This window comes from Anabrus simplex, chromosome 4 (genome assembly GCF_040414725.1).
Source record: "Anabrus simplex isolate iqAnaSimp1 chromosome 4, ASM4041472v1, whole genome shotgun sequence".
Taxonomy (NCBI): domain Eukaryota; kingdom Metazoa; phylum Arthropoda; class Insecta; order Orthoptera; family Tettigoniidae; genus Anabrus; species Anabrus simplex.
In genome coordinates, this window is record NC_090268.1 from 231,966,948 (window position 1) to 231,991,855 (window position 24,908).

The 24,908-nt window shown below is 41.9% G+C and overlaps 1 protein-coding gene across 2 annotated transcripts in view; it reads right to left on the minus strand.

Moving 5' to 3' along the window:
- LOC136872601 (C-Maf-inducing protein) overlaps positions 1-24,908 on the minus strand; it is a 558,641-nt gene that overhangs the window by 41,344 nt on the left and 492,389 nt on the right. Inside the window, exons 4-7 of one of the 2 annotated variants that reach the window (XM_067146404.2) lie at positions 21,117-21,188; positions 7,781-7,870; positions 7,457-7,645; positions 3,269-3,372 (exon numbers count right to left, since the gene is read on the minus strand). In XM_067146404.2, the coding sequence (XP_067002505.2) occupies positions 3,269-3,372; positions 7,457-7,645; positions 7,781-7,870; positions 21,117-21,188 (455 nt within the window). The remainder of the gene's footprint in view (positions 1-3,268; positions 3,373-7,456; positions 7,646-7,780; positions 7,871-21,116; positions 21,189-24,908) is intronic. The other variant, XM_067146405.2, reaches the window with a different exon arrangement.

A 24,908-nucleotide genomic window follows, 5' to 3' on the forward strand; every position in this document is an offset into this window, starting at 1 on the left:
TTCCATAAAATATAAAACGTAACTGAACTCGTTTCTTTACAGTGGTTAAGATTATTTTAGAAAGTAACTACTGTGCTCTTCCTTCTGGTACTTCAACACAATAATTTGCACAACTTTATAATAATAATTATTATTACATCATCCGAACACACCAGAAAAATCTCCGGACTAGAATGTGTTCGTTGCATTGCATTAAATTTGTGATATTGTTGAACGCTCGCGCGGGAAACGATGTAACATAGACTTTTATTCCATTATTTTTCAAGTGCATTTTTCTTCACAATTTCTGGAATACTATAGCCATCTGTTGAGATATGCTCAAACTACCTGCAAATACAGATCCAGGATGTTTGTTCCATGAATATTTCAAATGCCACAAAAATGTAACATAGACGTTTGTTCGCGCATACGACTCAATTCTCTTATTATAGTCTTCCCCCTTTCATGGGGGCGTAAAATAACACTCACGGTTAGTGCTGGTAACGGAGCGGTTTTTCCCCGAGTGAATGTTTGGCGCGTATTCATTTGGAGCTCCGATTTACGAGTAATCTGCCATGCGGTAATTTCAAATTCTTACTGATACATTTACTACATGGTAGATTGGATAGGAGCATGTTCTAACAATGTTATAGGTATCATATAAACTAGAGTAACGCAGTACAGTGCCAAGTAGCTTACATACAGATCACAGTGAATGCAAAAAGAATAATGTTATATCTCCATTACTGCTGACTTTGTAAAATTAAATAAACATGGACCTACATAATGTGCATGAATCGAACGAACTGTGTGCATTGTTCGGTTAGATGTTCCCATTCAGAAAAATTAACTTATTAGCTGATTCTGAAGAGAGTGAATTTCGCCGATTCGTTACGATCTACCCAGCCGTTGAAAAAATTATTTCGGCAGGTACAGAGGTCGGACGGCTACGTCACTTAGACCTTTCGATGTATTTTCCTTAACGCAGAATAAATTGCAACATATCACTACAATGAATCTCCTTAGCATTTCGTCAATCTTTTTCTTTTCCTCGTTATCTTTGCAATACATCACAACGGTGTTACCACTATCATGATCAGCATTTGCTTCAATATTTTCCTTATGGACACGTCTTAAATGGTCCAGAAGATTCGATGTCTCCCCACCTGTTGCACATAACCGACCGCATAAAGTACATTTTGCCTGTTTTCTACCATACCATACCTCCAATTTCATTTTGGCATTGGAAAATACCCGACGTACCTTTAACACAATGAGTGATTGTACGAATCCGTTCTACTGTTTAATGCTATGCCCAGCTGTAAGTTACTTGGTCTATACTTCGCAAACCTGTCTCTGAGCACTGACTAATGACGAATCGTATGATTCACCTCCGGATGCCCTCCCCTCTCCATACCCTTCTTACTACCAACGCTCTCCATTACCCCTCCGTAAATATGCTCGCCATTCGTCGGTAGTACCGGAGGTAACTGGATGGGGCATTTCAATCGTATCTCCGATTCAATCAACGGAGAACCGCCTAGCTTGCCAGCACTACTCACGGTACCCCTGCTTGTTGTAAGAGGTTAATAAATGTGGCCCCACAAGCTCTGAACTTGGGAGGGTGGGTTGGCAAACACGGAGCCCTTAGTTGAGTCTTGGCATTGCATCCACTTACTTGGGCCAGGCTCCTCACTTTCATCTGTCCTATGTGACCTCCCTTGGTCAACTCTTGTCCTTTTCTGACTCCAACATTATTACGTATGGAGGCCTAGAGAGTCTTTCATTTTTACGCCGTTCATGGCCCTTATCATTCTTAGGATGATATCTTCATTCTTCGAAGTGTCGGAACCCTTCCATTTTTTCTCTTGTGATTAGTGTTATAAAGGATAGTTGCCTTAGTTGTACTTCCTCATAAAACAATAACCACCACCACCACCTCTTAACATAGTTGGTACAGTAAAACTGAATAAGACATAAATTATAGGAAACTGTGTTCTCTACAACTTTTATGTACATATTAGCCTACTTTTCGATAGGACCAATAACATAGGTAATTAAAAATGAAATTTGAAGCACCTTCCCCTAAAGTGCTGTTTGAACCAGGGTGAATGATATTATTTATAGCATAGACTGAAGTTCCTTAATCCCTGACTTTACATACCGATTTTCATTAAATTCTGTTAACCCATTTTCTCTTGATTTGACGCTTATATGGACTTAGCAACAAAAATCCAAATTCTTGAATATCTCTGTTATCATAGCCAGTATGGTAAAAATGTATAAGACATAAATGATCGGAAATTTAATACCATATAAGTTTAGTTATGCAGTATTGTCGATAGGACCACTAATAAAATAAATATTTCAGAATTAAATTTTAGGCTTTCCCTTAAACTACCGTTTCACTCAGCATGAATAAAATAATTTATGGCCTAGATTGTAGTGACTTATTCCCTTACCTTACATACCGATTTTTATTAAATCCTTTTCAGCTATTTTCTCGTCATGCGTATACATACATACACAGACATAGACAGACAGACAGACAGACAGACAGACAGACAGACAGACAGACAGACAGACAGACAGACAGACAGACAGACAGACAGACAGACAGACAGACAGACAGACAGACAGACATCACGGAAAATTAAAAACAGCATTTCCTTGTTACTGTAAACACAACCGATACAGATATACCATTCTTTTTAAATTCTCAGCTCTGATATTTAGACAAAAATCCCGGACCTGGCTGGGAATTGAATCCTAGGAAGAGGCAGGCTTGTTACCCCTAGACTGCAGGGGTGGCATATTAAAATGAAATAATAAAAATTTACTCTAATATATTATAGAGAACGACAGTGGGAAGGATTAAGAATGGCTCCTACTACAGCTTTTGCATAGCCATTTTGTAGCTACCGCAGAATATTCATCCTATGGGCTTTTAAGTACGGTAAGTCTTTTTGTTTGTCAACTGAAGAAGTACCATGTGTACTCTCTTGCTGTGTAAGGACCTCCCCTGTTCTTTATGCTTATAAATATTTCAGAATGAACTAAGCTAGTGCATGAAATCCTCTTTTAATAATTTAGTCAGTGAATGATAAGTACCTATGTCAGCAAAGCCCCCGTAACTGCAGACTCCTAGGGTTTAATGAAATGAGTGGGTGTTTCATACCTGGTGAACATTCACAACTCAGAATAGCTATCTCCATCAAACATGATAGGACTGTATCAATGCATATACAGGGTTTTTGTAAAACCAAATAATCAGTGTTTATGTACATACCTGGTTACAAATCGACGTAGGACTTCATCACCAGCATTCTGTGAATGTAGGGCACATATATAATCTTGTACTAACCGCCGCATGTGAGGAGATTTCCCAAAATCCTGCAGAAAAAGAAAACAGTGACTGTTTTAGAAATATTTTTAAACTTTAAAACTACTAAAGTTTTATATTTTTAAGATTTACTTTACTCTCCAAAAAATTGGAACTTCTTTTTTTGTCTTGCTAAATTATTGCCACAAGAAATAGCATGATAGGGCACATTAAACTGAAAAATGCATACTTAGCAAACTGAACCAGGTACACGAACAATTTAGAACTATCATATGTAGAGATTAAACACTTTTATTGAAGATGTTTGCAATTCAAAATGTTCAAAAGGAGAAATTTTGAATGAAGGAATAAAGTCAAATAAGATTGAACATGATATGAGGGACCTAAATATGAATGCAAACAAATGATAATAGTGTAGCAGAATTGAACTCATAAGAAGAAAGTATTCCAGGTCAATTTGTCCACAGCTCGATGTCCAATGTATAGGAAGTCCACTACAAAAATGTCCAATCATATACGACCACAGATAAAAATGTCCAACCAAACCAAACCAAACCCCATGGCACTACAGCCCTTGAAGGGCCATGGTCTGCCAAGCGACAGCTGCTCAGTCCGAAGCCCTGCAAGTTACGAGGTGTTGTGTGGTCAGCACAACGAATACTCTCGGTCATTATTCTCGGCTTTCTAAACCGGGGCCGCTATCTCACCGTCAGATACCTCCTCAATTCTAATCACGTAGACTGAGTGGACCTCGATCCAGCTCTCAGGTCCAGGTAAAAATCCCTGACCTTGCCGGGAATTGAACCCGGGGCCTCCGCGTAAGAAGCAGGCATGCTACCCCTACACCACGGGGCCGGCGTAAAAATGTCCATTATACAGAAATATCTAGAAGTCAAAGAATGGTTTGTGGACATCAAGTAAGTATTTGGAGATTTGTAGAAAACATAATAGAACAACAAAATGATTCAGAATACCACAATCAAAATTCAAAATAGCCTCACAAACATAAATAACAAGTATAGGGCCTACTCCAAATCAAAGGTTAATTGAAGGAATCATACGCTGATACAAGGAATATAAGGAAAACTCCTCTCTCCTTGCTAATTAAATAAGGAGAGCGAGGGTGTTATACTCTATCATTGGCGTGAGGCCAGTTGGCTAGTTTTTCGGTAACTCTCCCTAATATTCCAGTGATGGCACCGACTACTTTGAATTGTACTTTTAGCTTTATTGTTATCATTATTTAATTGTTTTGGAAATTATGTAGGGGTTGTTTAATGAACATTTAATGAGCTGGCTACTTTACCAGTAATTTTCTGGTGCCGTCAACACCATTCATGAAGTGTATTATTATCATTATTATTATTATTTGTGGCAAGGTATCCTCAAATTCAGCACCAAATCAATCTATCCTGCGTTGTCACTGCTGGTACATTAGTAGTCTTCAGTTCTTTCTCAGTACTGGTGCATCATGTTGCATGCCCCTCTTCACAAAATAAAAAACAAAAGGACTGCTGGTAGTCAATTGTAGTTACCATCGTCATTTTCCATCTCCAGTTTCCCATGTAGCATGGGGATACTCTCTATCATTAAATAAATCTTGATCCTCAACACCTTTCCACTTTAATTATTTTCTCTCCATAGCTGATCTCAATTTCCATTTCTCTATCAAGACCATAGCTGTTCTAATATTATCCACTTGCAATACATGTCCATTCAACTGAACTGGCATATTCCTCAAACATTAACCACAAGACTTGGGAGAAAGACTACGAGCTGCTCAACTATGTGGTATGTTGATATAGATGTTGATTCCCATCGGAAACCTGAAATATTTGTCCTGAATGAGTAAATTTATAATACCAATATAGTTGGTCCGTTATTGGATATTACAAATTTTCCAGCTAACTCATTCCTGGTTGCCAGCATTTTGCCCCAATGTGCTAAGTTGGGCTCATCAGTTGGTAAATAGCACACCTACCAAGACGCATGGCCAGTGCATACCATGGAGGCCACTGCGGTTCCAAGCTGTCAGTGGAGAGATGGCGTGGAATGACATTAGTAGACGAATAAGTTTGAGTTGTGTCTTTAAAAGTAGGAAAGATCACAATATGAAGATAAAGTTGGAATTCAAGAGGAAAAATTGGGGCAAATATTTGTTTATAGGAAGGGGAGTTAGATATTGTAATAACTTACCAAGGGAAATGTTCAATAAATTTCCAATTTCTTTGAAATCATTCAAGAAAAGGCTAGGAAAACAACAGATAGGGGATCTGATCTGATTTTCCCTACTTCCTTGATTTATTATTCTTACAAATTTTATGTCTGATGTTTTAATTGGACTGTTATTATTGTTTAATATGCTAAGTATTGTTGGAAATTTTGCTTCAGACTTTTGCTAGACCTTCTAGACTTCAAATGTTTTGAAGTTTACTATTACATAGAGGTATGAATATTAATAGCTCTTTGTTGTAAATATTGTGTATAATCAAATTTAATAAGTGGCAAGTTCCAAACTTGTAAATAAGCCATGAGTGAGGGCTATTTTTGACTTCACTCAAGATTGGTAATAACAAATAACAGGAAGAAGAGAAGGCAATAGATAAATTTATTTTAACCTTCTAAAATCTGCAGAGAAAGAATTACACTCTGGGATGCACTTCTCAATTCATTAGCTGTGAGGTCTTATTTAACACCATCCAACGTAGGCCATACACTGATAGATTATGCAGAGGTCATTTCACAAGTCATGGCAACCATGTTATATTTTCTAAACATACGGGAGCACAGTAAGACAAATATTTACATTTGAAACCCTGTGTCACACACTACTGAATGCCACCAATAGGTGGCTAGTTAACGATGCACAGTGTATGGTACCAACCATGCTCCAAGAAGGATGTAAGTAAAGTTGAACGGTGATCACATGTGAAAATTGTAGTTCTCTCTGGCAGAAATTTGCATTAGTGTCATGGAGAGCTAACAGGCACACTGGGGGATAAGGCTTTGCCATATCAAAATGCTGAGGTTTTCATACAAAATCTTGTAGCAATGATTAAACTGTCACAGAGTGGAACACAGAAGTGTCTGTGACAGTCATCAAAAAGTGCTTAACAAATGAGAGGTGTTGGACTGTGCAGGAATATCCACACATATGTATATTTCTGTGTCAACAATGTTCCAAATTTTACGACAAGCCTTGCAGATGCACAAGAGTTGTGTGCTCCTGTACCCAGAACCAACTTGGTGCTAGCATTGAGAAGCACCTTCCAGTGGCCTTCAAACATATGTAGTGGATTTACATTGCCAGTGCTTTATCAAAAGATATAAAATGGTTGCCATGACTTATCAAACTACATAGAATATAAACTTCATGGTTCTGATCCGTATTGAATTGTAATTACAATATAATTATTATAATTAATGTTGTAAAAGTCCACCTTACAATACTGTAATATGCAATATTCTAAATTACATTAATTAGGGACTAGTTTCAGCCAGGGCTGGCCATCTTCAGCCTTAATGTAAAACATCTAATAACTAAACAAATGTACAAGCACACAATTGACATAAATCAAATGAAAACAAATATATACAAATTGACATTAAAAACTGCTGATGAGCATACTCAAGATGCAAGAATTTAGAACCTAGTTATTTTCAAATTTACTCATAATTTCATCTCAGGTTTTAATGTCAATTTGTATATATTTGTTTTCATTTCATTTATGTCAGTTGTGTGCATGTACAGTTGTTTAGTTATTAGATGTTTTACATTAAGGCTGAAGATGGCCAGCCCTGGCTGAAACTAGTCCCTAATTAATGTAATTTAGAATATTGCATATTATAGTAGTGAAAGGTGGACCATTACGACATTAATTTTTTTAATTATATTGTAGTTATCAAACTACAGTCATACATAACCTCGGCTTTAAAGGCATTCTTTCCTATTGCTAGCTGCTTTGTATAGCGCCCATGATAATGCATGGATCAGCCTCTTAATACATTTCCAAAATAGAATTATAGATCCAAGACAACAGAAAACAATCAACAATTAAACTTATATGTTTCTAACAAGTAATCTTTCTTTTTCTCATCATCTGTTGATCGCTTTCTTTGAAGTACGGTACTAACCACGTTGTGCTTCAGAATGCGTTGTACTACTGGTGTGAGCCTCTCAAATACAGAGGGAGAGCGGGGGTGGGCAGCGCAGTGTTGGGAGAAGAAGCGACACAATTCCGCAGAGGGAGCTGTGTTGTCTAGTAGCGGTGCTAATATTGTTGTCAGCTGTTCACTCTCTCCTCGATTCGTCCACATTTGGTCCTGCAAGAAATTAAAATGTTCACTTGTTTTTATTAGAAGTAACATAACATGAAGCAGCACACCAATCAGTGAAAACAAGACACCATGACTCAAGCAAATGTGCTGTGTTGTAATGTGAACATGAAAGAAACTTACCTCGGCCAACAAACGAGACACTATTTCCATTGGTGCATGGGTCACACATTCATCCTGCAGAGGAGTATTTGTGGCCAGCTCTATGAGATTCTAAAACAAACAAGACCCTAGTTACTATTCATGAGAATATTAGTTTTAAAAGTAAAAACTGTATGAGCAAAATGATATCCTTTAAACCGTATCTACCTGTGCTTAAATGCAAACATCCTTCAGCATTTTTTTTACAATTTGCTTTACGTCACACCGACACAGATAGGTCTTTTGGCAATGATGAAATAGAAGGGCCCAGGAGTGGGAAGGAAATGGCAGTGGCCTTAATTAAGGTACAGCCCCAGCATTTGCCTGGTGTGAAAATGGGAAACTACAGAAAACCATCTTCAGAGCTGCCGATAGTGAGATTCGAACCCAGTATCTCCCAGATGCAAGCTCACAGCTGTGCACCCCTAACCGCATGGCCAACTTGCCTGGTTCAGCAGGTTTAGGGGTCTAATTGGACTTAAACTGGACATACATATATATATACATACATACATACAGAAGGAGAGAAATATTGAGAGGAACACACAATAGGATGAACACAATGACAAGTCGGTGTGGGAAGAGCAATAGAAAGAGGAGACAAGAAGAAACATGAAAACACAAAAGGATCTTCACAGTGCCCTCATCTTCAAATAGATGGGCTCTCTCCTCGTTAAATCCCAGTTACTTTACATCTATTTCTTCTTAATCCCCAATGAGCTTGTTTTTGCTTCCCAGTTTCAAGAGGAGGGCAGGCATCAATACTCATTGAGAGACCAACTTAACTAATTATATCAGTCTTGATTAGGAAATTTCGGGTATGAAAAAGATGCATGAACACAGGAAAAAGGAGCAGACATAAAGACAAATACAGGTTGTAAAAGGTGAGGAACACAGAACAAACACAGAAGGAGAAAAATGAGTTCCTGTTCATGTTGGGTTTTTTTCACTTTCCATTACTTCAACTGTATTCAGAGATCAAATGCAACTCTCTAGTTATTCTTCCAAGATTTCACTTCTATTTGTTTTTTATTGTCACTTCTCATATCTCTATGAGCTCAGCCGAGTCAAAGATTACTTCTTTGTTGGTGGTTTAAGATCATGTACTATTCCTGACACCAATGGCTGGTCCTAATGCTAATCTAAACTGAAGTCATTAGGATTCAAACCCAAGACATTCAAGTTAGAAGTTGAGGAGCTAGATCATTTAAATTAGTCCGGCTCCATGTCTAAATGGTTAGCATGCTGGCCTTTGGTCATACGGGCCCAGGGTCGATTCCTGGCAGGGTCGGGAATTTTAACCATAATTGGTTAATCCCACTGGCACAGGGGCTGGGTGTATGTGTCGTCTTCATCATCAATTTATCCTCATCACGACGGGCTGGTTGCCTACGGGCATCAAATCAAAAGACCTGTGCCTGGCGAGCCGATCTTGTCCTCAGACACTCCCAGCACTAAAAACCATACGCCATTTCATTTCATTTCACTTCATTTAAATTCATGTGTCAAATCTTACAGACAAAGGAACATATTGGCAGAAATTTTCAAAAACAACTTCACATCAAGTACTGACAGAGCTGTATTGACACATGAGCTGTTCTAGAACACAGCTTAGGGAACGAGTTTGAACATTAAGCTCTTTATTTGGTTTACATTACAAAGGCATCATTCCAAATAGACACATTGCTCCACAATTAGCTAGCCCTGGGTGTAGGGGTAGCAAGCCTGCCCCTTATCTGGAGGCCCTGGTTCCATTTCCCAGCCAGAATTTTACCTGGATCTGAGGGCTGGTTCGAGGTCCACTTAACTAATGTTGTTGTGAGGAACTAACTGATGGAGAGGTAGCAGCCCCACTCTAGAAAGCTAAGAATAATGACCAGAAGACACGTGCTCACTGTGTCTCTTAGTAATCTGCAGGCCTTAGTGATGGACAGCAGTCTCTTGGTAGGCCAAAGCCCATCCGGGCTGTAAAGCCATAGGATTCGGGTATTTTTTCTCTCTCCACAAGTACTACAGTTCTGTATTTCTTGGGCATTACAGCATATCACAGTTTATATTTACAGAGTGTTTGACAAGTGAAGACACTCCTTCTGCTTAAAATTTAAGACGAGATGTCTGGAGACACATCTGGTGTCTATCCCATACAATTAATTAAAACTCAGCCATAGATTGCCCAACAGAGATCCATTTCCCTGCCAACTGGTAGAGTAAGAGGGATCATCGAAATTAAATCGCTCCTTTCCAAAACGGCCTCAGTCCAATGAGTTATCTACAGGAAAAGGCACTTCATGGGTTGTCACATTATTCTACAACAAAAGGGCAACAGTCTCAGAGATATTTATGTGTGAACTGCCATGTTGAATGTCTCGTTCCATGTCAAAACAGCATCAGTCCTGAACTCTAGCCTGTTTGAAAACAATGTTGTCAGCCATTGTTGCTCAGATTGAGGCCCTTTTGGAAGGGAATGATTCAGTTAACACAAAGGCAGTCTAAATGGCCTAAAATCAAAATGTCGCCCAACAGTAGCTGAGGCCATATTATTTAGCATATGACAAGAAAATGTAATACATATACAGTATTACATATTTACAATATATACAGAGTCTTTTAAGGCACTGTATTGCCTCATCTGTCACTCCAACTGCCTGGCTGCAGGGCCTATCATTCAAAGATTTCCCAGCAATTACTGAGACAAAGTCACTTTAATAATAATAATAATAATAATAATAATAATAATAATAATAATAATAATAATAATAATAATAATAATAATAATAATAATTGAAAGGCATGGGATACTGGCGCACCATACGACTAGGACGACACAAAGACGGTATTGAGATATCATGCCTCGCTTTTGTAGATGACCTGGCCATACTGACAGATGATGTAGTCACAGCCGTTAAACAAATTGAAACCCTTAGCGAATGTGCTGGAAAGGTTGGCCTAGAAATTTCCTTTGAAAAGACTAAGTTCTTCTGCTCAAAACTTGACATCCAAAATTTGAACACGACATATGGGCAATTCAACCGAGTACTTGGGAGAAATACTTGAACCAACGGGAGGCGAGAAGGCTGCCCAGAAATTTTGCCTACAAAAATTTCGGAAAGCTTACGGTAGGGTTCACAACATATACAATAAAAAGTGCTTGTCCAGCAATGCAAAGATCAGACACTATATATAATACAGTAATCAAGCCCGAAGTCTTATGTGCCAGCGAGACCCTTACACTAAATGGGAAAGGTGACCTAGAAAATATTTTAAAAGAAGAATCCTGAGGAAAATTCTCGGTCCCCGAAAAACAGAAGATGGATATAGACTGAGGTCACGCAAAGTGACAGAAGAGCTTTACAATATTGCAGCAGACATCCGCAAAAGACGTCTGAAATTTCATGGGAACGTCCGCAGACTGCCGGCAAGTAGACTGACACACAAGATTCTCACCTACGAAGAACATCTAAAAAATATTCCATGGGTACTGGAAGTGAAGAAGGATATGGAAAAAGCCCAGATGAACTCAAATGACACCGCGGACAGAAACCTTTATAGGAAAAAAATTAATGGATGGAAAGTGCAACCAGAGAAAGAAATGAAAAAGAAGACTGGAGCAAAGTGGACAGAAGAACGAAAAAGGATCTACGGAGAAAGGATGAGAGCTGTTTGGCAACTCAGAAAACAGAATCGTTAGAGTTTTGCGTGATCCATTGGGTCCATACGCACATAATAATAATAATAATAATAATAATAATAATAATAATAATAATAATAATAATAATAATAATATTTCTTTCTTGCGAACCGGCCAAACTTAGGACCACGCGAATACCACTTCACTTCCTTCTTATCATCCCTTCTTCCTTCCTCTTTCTCCACAGTGCCTTCATTCTTTCAGAATATTGCGCTCTTCTCTCTTCAGTCTCTTCAGTCCATCTTCCCCCTCTGCGCTCTTTCTTTTCTTCAACAAGAACTTTTATGTTGAAAAGTATTTTCCTGAATTGGTCTCTATCACGACAGTCTTCATCCGCAATTCCTAATAATAATAATAATAATAATAATAATAATAATAATAATAATAATAATAATAATAATCATCATCATCATCATCATCATCAGATACCACTATCAAAAGTTATACAGTTGTAGGGAAACCGCAACAACCGATGGCGGTGCCACAATGAAACTAGGCAAGTAGAGGCGTGAAGTAATTTGTCATTGCTTTCCTCACAATTAATTTCTAACAGTTGTGATTTTGTAGTAGCTAAGGAGTAGTCTTCAGTGTTTCTAGACGGGTACTTGTCTGGGTAAAACATATTTTTACAGTGATGCTTATAAGTGCATATGCAATCTTGATCATCTTTATGTTTGGAACTTGAGCACCAGGGGTTGGAACGCGTCAGGAAAACCCTTGAGGAGATCTGCGCTTATCCGAGTTCGACCCATCCCGCACGGCTATCATCTAACTGTAGGCATCACTAGTTAAAATTCGGTCGCTCCCAATAAAGAGTATGAGCCCGGAAGAGCTGCCATCTCCTTTAAGCGACCGCGCCGCAACTTGTACACTCAACTAGATCGATGTGAGAGCTCGCTGTTTCCAAGCAAACACATGGAGCTCCCAGCTCCATTTATTATTCTTGTGAAGGTCCCAGACAGGACAGGGCCACGTCATCCTGTTGACCAATTACAGGCGTCAAAAACCCACTGCACTCTGACCACAATTTATCAACTTGGTAAAGACTTTCTGTTTGATATATACTGCAGATACAGTGGCAAACAGCCCTACGACTATCGTTAACAGGTCATCGTACCCGACATCCACCCTGCTAATTAAAAGACAAGGAAAGTGAAATTTTTTCCTCGCCCTTTTCCCAATTATCTAGGATCGCCACCAAGGCGAAATAAGCTAACTAAACGTGGCTAAAATCTCTGAACCGGCTGGGAATTGAACCGGGGGCCTATGATCCGAAGGCCAATACGCGCTGACAATTCAGCCAAGGAACCGAACGATTAATTCACCAGGTTGAAACATTACAAGAAGCAGCTGAAGCTGTAGGTCTCCAGAACTCTTTTGACAGAAACAAACTCACCGCCATAATATCACCGCATTTCTGGGCACCAAATATGAAAAAAATAATAATAATAATAATTAAAAAAATCAATCGTTGCATTCAATTTCAGTATTTTGGAGAGATTATCTCATTTAATGCATCAGCGAAAGAAGCCCCGAGATATCGGGCCAACCTCTCTAAACCCACACGTCCTTCGCCGTCCAACGGTTTTTCTACAACGTAACTCAGGCACGCAGTGTTCTGACCAGGTGGACAGAAGAAAATCCGAGAGGTATCAGCTCAGGGCGAGCCCATCGTCAGCAATACCGTATTTCCTCAGACTCCCGTAAAATCAATCTCCGTCATGTATCGCTATTCATCTTATTGTCCAGTCACCACTACAGCAACTACCACCACCACCAACGCCGCCACTGACTTAAGTCAAACAGCCGCGACAGCTAACCACTCGACCGTAATATTTACTTTCGCAGCTCCTGACCACCATGCCAGATTTCTTCCCATGACACCTGCTCCGCTGGGAGACAATACACTAGAGTTCAATTCCAGTTTAAGAGGTTTTCTCCACAGTCTAGAAAGAACTAACTTCACGACGCCTTGCTTTGGACCCGGAACCTGCACCATCGACAGACATTACAAGTTCGCAGCCGCCGTCAGCCCATCCCTCCCAATTCTACCACCACCCGCACCACCAACACCAGCCCCTCACCACCCGAACTTTCTTCCGCATTCCGCACAAGACAACCCATCAATCATTCCCATCTTCTCCAACCTACCCCGTCAGGAACTCATTCATTTCTACTCTCCAACCCTCTCCCCGAGTTCCAATCTCCCCACGCCATTTTCTCCACCCTGCTCAGATTTAATATTCACCGTGAGGATATAGCAGACATCCGACGAACAACAACTGAAGTCGTCATTCAAGTTAATGGGGACACCGCGGCCACTGAACTCACCACTGCATTATGAGCTCACCAACTTGGATCAAGTATTCTTTTTCAACTGCTTCCACCTCAACCCATCAAAACTCCCCCCTTCCCACCATGCTACCGCCTTCTCAGCTGTGTAATTCGAGGTGTTGACCGTCTATTACAGAAGAAACAATAATCTCTCTGCCATCGCCCGAAGATGTCGAACGTGTCTTGGCCAGCGGAGTCTCCATACTTAGACACCACCGTAAAGTGGAACCATCTCGTGTCCCATCTCCACAAACCATCCGGTGTGAGCGTTATCTCATCTACAAGAATCATACCACCATTCAGTGTACCGCCAAGACTCCTAAATGTGGACATTGCAATCAGGATCACTCTACACCCAGATGTCCCAACACGCAACCATACCTGTAGAGTTAATCACGCAGTGTATTCTCGCTGCTGCCGTCGCCGGCTTGCACCTCCTCAAAATCAACCAGAACTGATTATGATGATGTTTGTTGTTTTAAGGGGACTAACATCTAGGTCATCCGCCCCTGACGGTACGAAATGAAATGACAAAACAAAAGTTTTAAATCATCCACTGACCAAAATAAAAAATGGCATGAAGAATGAATGGATGGGCATGAACCCAAAACAATCAGTGGATCCTACCCAAAAACTACCAAAAAGAAACAGCATTACCAACCAAAGGACCATTTCTAAAGCACAATCCTGATGATGATGATGATGATGATGATGATGATGATGATGATGATGATGATGCTTGTTGTCTAAAAGGGGTCCAAAATCCAGGTCAACGACCCATCATAATAGTACATATCGCTAGTAAAGTAGAACCATGGTATTTGTCATGTTGGGGTACTAATCAAAAGTAGCGTAGACTCACGGTGTTCCACATATGATGGTACTACTCACAAGTATTGGACGTCGTACAGGTAACGCAGACCTATGGTGTTTCTCACATAATGGCGCCACACATAGGCAACGCAAACCGATGGTGTTCCTCACCTAGGTGTACTAATCACGGGCGAGGGTAATCCCGTGGTGTTCCTCACATAGTGGGTACTAAGCGCAGGCAACGCAGACTCACGGCGCCGCTCATATAGTGGTACAACTCACAGGCAACGCCTAGACCCATGGTGTTGCTCACATGGGTACTGGAAACCTACAGTGAACCTCTCTCTGCTGCTACTAATTAGAAACCTATTTTGTACCTAATATAGTGGTACTACTCGCAAGTACAGGCAACCTCCCCGCGTGATGGTACGAATCAAAAGTAGTTTCATGGTTCTAATTCAATCATCCCTTGGTCGTCCCTTTTAGTCGCCTCTCACGACAGGCAGGGGATACCGTGGGTGTTATTCTACCGCCCCCACCCACAGGGGGATAATACCGTCGGGGTCGGAAAAGAACAAGAGTTGACCAAGGGAGGTCGGACAGGATAGACGAAATTGAGGAGCCTGGCACAAGTAAGTGGAAGCAATGCCAAGACTCAGCTAAGGGCCCCGTGGTCGCCAATCCACACTCCCAAGTTAAGAGCCCCTTGGGCCCCTTGTAGTCGCCTCTTACGACAGACAAGGGATACCGCGGGTGTATTCTACATATGCGGCCCCCACCCACAGGGGGGTAGAGAGAGAGAAAAAGGAAGAAGAAATAATGGATCCGTCACTTCGAAAAATGAAGTAACGGACGATGAAAGGCAAGGGCCACGAAGGACGTGAAAATGAAAGACTCCCTAGGCCTCGCAAACCTAATAGCGTCAGGGTCGGAAGAGAACAAGCGCCGACCAAGAGAGGTCGGATAAGACAGATGAAAGTGAGGAGTCTGGCACAAGTAAGTGGAAGCAATGCCAGGACTCAGCTAAAGGGCCCCGTGGTCGCCAACCTACGCTCCAAAGTTCAGAGCCCTTGGGGCCTCTTTTAGTCGCCTCTTACGACAGGCAGAGGATACCGTGGGTGTTATTCTACCGCCCCCACCCACAGCGGGATAATACCGTCGGGATCGAAAAAGAACAAGAGTTGACCAAGGGAGGTCGGACAGGATAGACGAAATTGAGGAGCCTGGCACAAGTAAGTGGATGGAAATTCTAAGTTCCCATGAAGGGAATTAGATTCTTTTCCACCAATAGAGCATATCAAAAATCAGATCAAAATTAAATGGATGGCTTTTCCGGCGTGCCGAGACTCAGCTGGCATGTATCCCTTTTGCGTTTAATACCGATTGCTCGCGAGAAGTGTCATTAGGGCGCCTACATGTCCCTCCCTCATTCACAGATGCAAGGCACTGAGTAAGGCCTTACTGTGAGCCACAGAGCTAAGATGAGTGAACACGGCATATTCGACAAGCCTTTGACCAGCCAGATAAGTTTTAGAAAGGCCGCGTCGTCGGACCACGAGAGGCGCATTATTCACCGTTCTGACTACATTGGAAACGTCAGGGTATAACCCCTTGTGATTAGGGACGTTAGAATAACACCCACGGCATCCCCTGCCTATCGTAAAAGGCGACTAAAAGGGGCTCCGGTGCTCTTAACTTAGGATCGTGGGTTGGTGACAATGGGGCCCTTAACTGAGTTCTGGCATTGCTTCCACTTACCTGTGTCAGGCTCCTCTCTTTCATCTATCCTACCCGACCTCCCTTGGCCAGCTGTTGTTGTTCTTACCCGACCCCGACGGTATAATGGAGGGGATGGTTGCCTAGTTGTACTTCCTCTTAAAACAATAATAACCTCCAGCGTCAGGGAACATATACGCGTCGAGAAGGCACAGGCCGACTCTGGTGACCGCCCCCTGTGATGGTCGTTTCACCGTGCAACAGGCTGTAAGCACTCCACGGGCGTCGCTGTGCACCATCCAGAGACACGTCACTGCAGCCGAGTCCACCAATACCATATCCAGGTGGCTAGCAGAGTAGGATCTTTCGTCCCTGCATCCCTTAGGACCTGATCATCGCCGAGCAGGTTTGTATTTCTGTCAGAAACGGGCAGCTTGGGGGTTGGCGAAGATTATAGTTCAGAGATGAATCACGGTCCTATCTGGATACACAAGACCGCCGAATTCAAGTCTGAAGATGTCTTGGCCAACGCAGTAATCAATGCTTTATGGTAGAACGGCACACCGCCTCAATGAGAGGTGCCGTGGTGTGGGATGTCATTTTCTACTATTTCACTCCCCGCTGGCGGTGTTTGAAAGAACCCTGACGATGCGCCTACAAGTACGTCCAGGAAATTCTGCTACAGTGGTCCACCCACCCCTTGCGATCTGGTTTTATGCAACACGCCGGGTTTACAACAATCCTGAAATACATCGGTCCCACTCCCTAAACCGAAGTAATGTAACGTGATGCCTAGTTACCGGCTAGAAAACAGCAGGAATCGTGAACACCACTATTAATGCATTATAGGTAACCCAAATTAACCCGTAAAACGAGCACAAATTCGAAGAATATCTGCCCTACAAAAAGAGGTGCAAACACAGACACGGAGCAGGATGGATTGTGGCATTTGCGCCGAGACAAAGGAGGACTTCGATACCCAAAACCTTGTTTTGTTGCTCTAATTAAGCTACTGCAGGAGATTGTTGAAGGTGTTGTGCCCTACTGTCGGAAGTACTCCGAACTTTCGAGTGTTATACGAGGACTTGCTACTTCTTCCCTTTCAGAGTGTGTTCTCTCACAGTGTGAGGTCAAAGAACATCAGCAAATTGTTAGTGACATTATCCTAACCAAGTTCATAAGCTCTCTATTAAGTGATATTGCGTTGGCAAGAACACAGGAAGTTAGCTGCCCGGTGTATCATTCCAAGCCTTCGTCGAGGAAAATCTTTATATTGTGAGATAAAGAGGCTAACTACCACTACATGCGGTAATATTACCGATATTTAATTTTAATGATGTAATTTACGAGCTTCAGCGAACATATGATTATACTGCGTAGCGTTTTGTAGGTTGTTGTTATAATAATGCGTTAAGGACATTGTGCGCGTATGCGTGCCATCTAGCGGAGAATTTTTGACAGCCTATTCGTAAAAAGCCTCGCACAAAGCAGACAGTAGGCTATAAGCGGATCGAGACGGCGATGAATCACACATAATATCCGTTCCAGTAAAATTCCGCTTTCGTTGCTAGATGGCAGCACAATCGGAATGCCTAAATGGTACCACTTCACAAGGCCTACATCACGGTAGCTGCGTCTATACGATTATATTGTTATTCGATCAAGTTTTACAGCATGCCTTAAGATCCGTCACTGACCCTGGGGTTCAGCATTTTAGTTTCCTACCCAGCCTAGGTTCGATTCTCGTCTCTACCAAGCGGAACATTCAGCCTCAATAATAATATGGGTGAGTGGAGAGGTGGAATGAAAGACCATTCTGGATTTCCATGGTTTCCCACTTCGACTCCAGACGAACTGCGGGACGGTAGGTCCTAATGGGTGGGTACGAGATAGGGATCCGCGCTCAGATGGCCTTCACTTCGTAGGAAGGTACATTCACAGAAACGGGGTTGACTACTAGCCGACCAAAATATTATGTGCACTCGAGTTTAGAGGTTGTTTATGGAAATACCAACAGGCTAGCAGAAAATCCAAGAACACCAACATTTTCCTCGTTTCATTTCACGTTAGGTCATTTATATATATATTTTTTTTTTATCTTAGGTAGAACACAAAAGTGTCCTTTTTAAGCGTGTTTCAACCATGCATCAAATTTACGACACTGTTTCTCCAAAACCCTTCTTCTGATCGAATCCAAATTTTAACACATTACATTGGGATATTTTATACATTGTTTACATATTTCGGAATTTTATGTGTCCACGAATTTGGTAAGGTGATTTTTCCTCGGCTTGGGATGGTTGGAAGATTTCGTTCTTGGTCGCGTTGCGATCTCGATATATCCAGTGGTTATGCTGTATGACTGATATCATCATCATCATCATCATCATCATCTGTTTACCCTCCAGGTTCGGTTTTTCCCTCGGACGTAGCGAGGGATCCCACCTCTACCGCCTCAAGGGCAGTGTCCTGGAGCTTCAGACTCTTGATCGGGGGATACAACTGGGAAGTATGACCAGTACCTCGCCCAGGCGGCCTCACCTGCTATGCTGAACAGGGGCCTCTTGGAGGGATGGGAAGATTGGAAGGGATAGGCAAGGAAGAGGGAAGGAAGCGACCGTGGCCTTAAGTTAGGTACCATCCCGGCATTCGCCTGGCTGAGGTGGGAATCGAACCCACCTCTACTCAGTTGACCTCCCGAGGCTGAGTGGACCCCGTTCCAGCCCTCGTACCACTTTTCAAATTTCGTGGCAGAGCCGGGAATCGAACCCGGACCTCCGGGGGTGGCAGCTAATCACGCTAACCACTACACCACAGAGGCGGACATGACTGATATACGTAAATGAATTCACATTTTTTATGTCAGTTTGTATTGGGTACAATGATATGGACCAGTTGCTGGCCAATGCAGGGAAAGTTGTGCGACGTTGCCGTGATAACCCGGCACACCGCGCCATGCCACACCTCGCTCGGAGCAACGTTTGCTTCACTGTTTGCCTAAGTTTTCTCCGGTATTTAATAATTACCTGTGATTAACATTGAAATAAATGGTATTAAAAGGTCAAGTAAATCACCTCAAGTCAGCTTTTCACACGAGGGCTTCGGACCTCCAACAGCAGCTTTAAAAATCGTACGCTTGATTTATGTAGCGCACTCCTGTTGTCAGCTCACTTGAAAATAGTCCGACTCGTTGGCTGAACGGTCAGCGTACTGGCCTTCGGTTCAGTGGGTCCCGGGTTCGATTCCCGGCCGGGTCGGGGATTTTAACCTTAATTGGTTAATTCCAATGGCACGAGGACTGGGTGTATGTGCCGCCTTCATAATCATTTCATCCTCATTACGACGCGCAGGTCGCCTACGGGAATCAGATCAAAAGACCTGCACCGGGCCTCTCCGGAGGCCACACGCCCTTTTATTATTATTATTATTATTATTATTATTATTATTATTATTACGTAATTCTTGTTCTGTAGTTTAATAAGCAAGTATATATTTCCCGAACAAGTAATTTTCTCACGCATTTTTTAACTGCACTCATGACGAAAGCTGATGCGAAATCTCCAACAAAATAAATGAATATATATATGGATGCGTGTATGCTCCAGGGTACCAGGGTAGCTCTGGAACGCATGGAGCAATTTCAACCAAACTTGGTACATGCATGACTTACTATCTGGGGAAAAAATCTGAGGGTGAAAGACATCGCTAGCTCCCCTAGAGGGAGGGGGTGACATTTAAAAAAATCGATAACAACGAATATTAGTGTCGAATCCGTAGTTTTCGGGATCTTTAAGATGAATAGTGACACTCCGGATGCCGTTTAAGTGCAAGTCTAGCCCCCATCGGCACGGAAGATGAGAGGGGGTAAAAAAAAAAATGTCCAAACTGACCGAGATTAATGGACGTATGTGTGTAAGTACCAGCATAGGTCACAACCAAACTTAGGTATACATATGACTCAGTATCTGGAAACAAATACTGTGGGGTGGGGAGTGGTTGACAGAAGAATAATCGAAAGCGATTTATATTAGGGTCGAATCCATAGTTTTCTGGATCGCTGAAGTAAATTGTGACGCTGAATGCCGTTAAAGTCCTAGTTCAGCCTCCATCGGCACGGGGGGGGGGGGGGGGAGGGGGACGAAAAAGAAAATGTCCAAAGTGACCAAGATTAGAGTCGAATCCACAGTTTTCGGGGTCCCTAGGCAAATTGGCGGCATTCCCAATGACAGTTGGAATCGTGTACAAAATATCTATAGCACGACGCGTAAATAAATACATATATACTTAATTTTATTATTTACTTGAAAGAATGAACTATTTCCCAGACGATCTGAGCTGCCACAAGAACAAAGTTCAACGAGAAACAAATTCAAATAAAAATTGAACACACAACAATAACTCAAACTGCAAAATACACAGTTCGTAAAATATAAGCCAACGTTACAATTACGAAATCTAAAAAACAAATTAACTTCACACATAATTAACAGATAACACAAATCGTAAAAGTGAGCACGGCACGGGTACTGCAGCTAGTATACATATGAAATCAAAGAGGCCTCTGGATTATTACAAGTGTCTAGCAACCCTGCAACTACTCCTCAGGTTCAGAGTAAGTTTACCTATTTGCTCCTGACTTGTAATTCATTTTCTTTGTTGCTAGGGTGCTAGATATCTCTACCAAACAGAATGTGAATGAAAGCAGGCCTCTGTTGGGTAGTCCCGACATGTGTCACTAGGCTTGTTAACAACTCTTGAGAGACTCACCCTGAGCTCCTTGAGGATCACCTCCGGCCGTGTCGACCTCTTCAGAATGTTGCGGTACTTGAACATGCTCTTCTGTAACGAGAAACAAAAACTGGATTTAGCAGCTAGTCTTCTTATTTACACACCTAACAATAACTGTTGGGAGCAAGATCGATTCAGACTACAGAACATGTCGAATTACCCGGACTTCTCAACATTCTTGCCACACAACAATGACACGTGACAGAGAGCACTAGAGCCCGGATGTTGATGACATGTCAAGTGCAATGCTTCCAATATATACAAATTCTGTTCATCTCACCTCGATTACAAATATATACTTTTTATTTGGTTTGTTTACATTTTAAGAATATTTTCTTTGACTTTAGAGTCCGGCTCCATAGCTAAATGGTTACCATGCTGGCCTTTGGTCACACGAGTCCCGGCTTCGATTCCCGGCAGGCGCAGGAATTTTAACCATCATTGGTTAATTTATCTGGCACGGAAGCTGGGTGTATGTGTTGTCTTCATCATCATTTCATCCTCATCACGACGTGCAGGTCGCCTACAGGAGTCAAATCAAAAGACCTGCACCTGGCGAGGCGAACATGTCCTCCGACACTCCCGGCACTAAAAGCCATACGCCATTTCATTTGATTTGGAGAATTTGTCGGTCATATTTAGGCGATTTTTGTCTCATTAGGTGATTTTATCCCTTTTGTCATGTTACCATATTATTTTATGAAATTACGTCTGAAAGCCTTAACTAGTAGTTATACAAATATTGAAATAAAACATTTCAAACCGGGCGAGTTGGCCGTGCCGTTAGGGCCGCGCTGCTGTGAGCTTGCATCCGGAAGATAGTGAGTTCGAGCCCCCCTGTCAGCAATCCTGAATATGGTTTTCCGTGGTTTCCTATTTTCACACCTTAATTAAAGCTTTGGCAGCTTCCTTCCCACTCCTAGGCCTTTCCTACCCTATCGTCGCCATAAGACCTATCTGTGTCGGTGCGACGTAAAGCCAATTCTAAAGAAAAACATTTCCTTCGAGTCTTTGTTTCTAAATCATAATATTTATATTTTAAAATTTGTAGAAATTAATTTCTCAAGTTGTCTCTTACAATTTTTTAAATGTTTTTAATTTCTTAAATCGTCTTATTATTTCAAGTTATTTTCAAACTGTTTCTTTTTCAATCAAGATTAATTTCATTGTGTATTCTCTGTCTTGGGGCAGCCTCCAAATAACAGGTCTACATAAGGTGCTTTGTAAGTTTTTGTCTAACCTATTTATTATTTTCTGAATAATTTTCCGCTGGTACAAAGAGTTCTAGAGGGGAAATTTTGGGGTTGAAGACGATCCTCGTTCTGGGCGACCGTCTGAATCAGTGACTGGGGAAAACATTGAAGCTGTGAGGAAAATGTTGCAGCAAGAGAGACGGTTGACATATCGGCAGGTAGAAGAGACCTTCCATATACCTGTACCAGCTATTCATTCAGTTCTACAAGACCATCTCCATGTTAGAAAGGTTTGATCCCTTTGGGTGCCCCATTCACTTTCAGAGGAACAAAGGATCGAGTGAAATGGTGCCGAAAAATGCTAAAACAGTTTGAAAAGGGACTTCGCGTAACGTCAATAGCATCGTTACAGGTGACGAAACTTAGCGTTATTATTACGATGTCCCAATAAAATCCCAGAACAAGGTGTGACTGTTTGAAGATGAGGGTACTCCTGTGACTGTGCGAAAGTCAAGGTCAGTGAAGAAAAGGATGATTGCAGTATTCATCACTAAACGGGGCATCCTGACACGGGTTGTGTTAGAAACACAAAGGACAGTTACTGCGAAGTGGTACAGTGAGACTTGTCTGCCTCAGGTCATCCAGGCTCTCAGGCAGTTCCGTCCAATGTCACGACTCAGCACTTGGCTCTTGCATCACGACAATGCTCCAGCACATCGTGCTAATGTAACAATGGATTTTATTGCCAGATCAGGGTTGACTGTGCTTGATCACCCTCCATACAGTCCTGATCTTGCCCCCATGTGACTTCGCACTCTTCTCAGAAGTGAAGATGAAGCTGAAAGGGCGGCGTTTTGCATCCGACAAGGAGCTTCTGGCAGCATGGTATCAAGAGTGTGAAAATGTAACCGAAGAAAAGTGGCAGAGTTGGTTCAGTGACTGGTTTCGACGTATGGAGAATTGTATTGAGTGGTGGAAATTATTCTGAAAAAGTCTAAAGCGTTTACTCACATTGTAAAACTTTCCTAGTGCCCTTTGTATATACGATGAGAAACGCATGTGTCAGTCAATTCGGAAACTTCCGGAGACGTCGAGTCTTTGCGTTATCTCTCTTTCGTTAGCAGTGGAGATCTGACGGACCAAAGCCTAGCACACCTATCCCCCCGGTCCCCGACCCTTTCAGCAGCAAACCGTGCGTGATAGAATGTCGTATGGCTTTTAGTGCCGGGATATCCCAGGAAGGGTTCGGCTCGCCAGGTGCAGGTCTTTCTATTAGACTCCCGTAGGCGACCTGCGCGTCGTGATGAGGATGATATGATGATGAAGACAACACATACACCCAGCCCCCGTGCCATTGGGATTAACCAATTAAGGTTAAAATCCCCGACCCGGCCGGGAATCGAACCCAGGACCCTCTGAACCGAAGGCCAGTACGCTGACCGTTCAGCCAACGAGTCGGACACCGTGCGTGATGATGCGAGGGGAGAGGGACGGAGCGCCTGGGCTGCAATATCAAGTCTCAGATGCCTTGTACTCAGAAATGCGAGCGACATTTTGTCTCATTACGTTCAAGATTTTAAATTGAATAATGTGCCAGAAGCTGACATTATAATGTGCTTTAGATTTCCGTGGTTCTCATTTGAGGTTAGGGCTTCACCGATAGCCTTAGTAGCCCTCAGTATACGCCACTGTTATACTGGTAGGAAAAGGGACATGAATAAGGGCCAATTTTTCATGTAACATAATTTGTGCCTGTCGATATTTACTGCAACCGAGAATGATGTGGCTGAGATCGGCAATTTCCTGTTGGTCCTTGTCGCACATAGGAGAATCCACTACTCTAATACGATGACGAGGTTTTGAGTAGCAGTCATAACCGAGACGGATGCGTATCATGGACGTAAGGTGTCTCTTACTAAGACGTAATCTGTCAAACCTCGGTCTTCTTGGTATGTGAGTCTGATGAGCAGCGTAGTGTCGTCCTTATATCTCCTGCGATATGTTCCAGTTACTCGACCAGTCATTGTGAGATTTGCTGCGCAGTAATGGTATGAAGTCCGTATACGGAACCGCCATATCCAGGCACTACGGAGAGGTCAAACAAAACGAGTATTGTATCTAGATAATATGCTGATGGGAGGGAAATATACATTACTACAGTTAATACTGGAAGTCACGCAAGGAATTAAGAGCTCTGAGAAGACAGATCCAAAACATTTAGGAATGACAAAGGAATTCTTCAGATTACTCGCCGACACAGATTACACATGAGGATAATAATAATAATAATAATAATAATAATAATAATAATAATAATAATAATAATAATAATAATAATAAGGGTTTGGTTGATTCTCAGCCTGATTCTACAGACACTTTTTTAAATCTCTAAGAAACTTACAATCAACTGATGAGCGGTTAAGTCTGGTATATACAGTATCAATTATTACTGGAGAGAAACAAGGTACTGCCGCCCACCAGGGGGTTTCCGAAAGATCGGTCAACTAATATGCCCGTAAAATATCTGATTTAATCTTCCTGAAGAAATTATTTATAGAAAATAATCATATAATTCCGG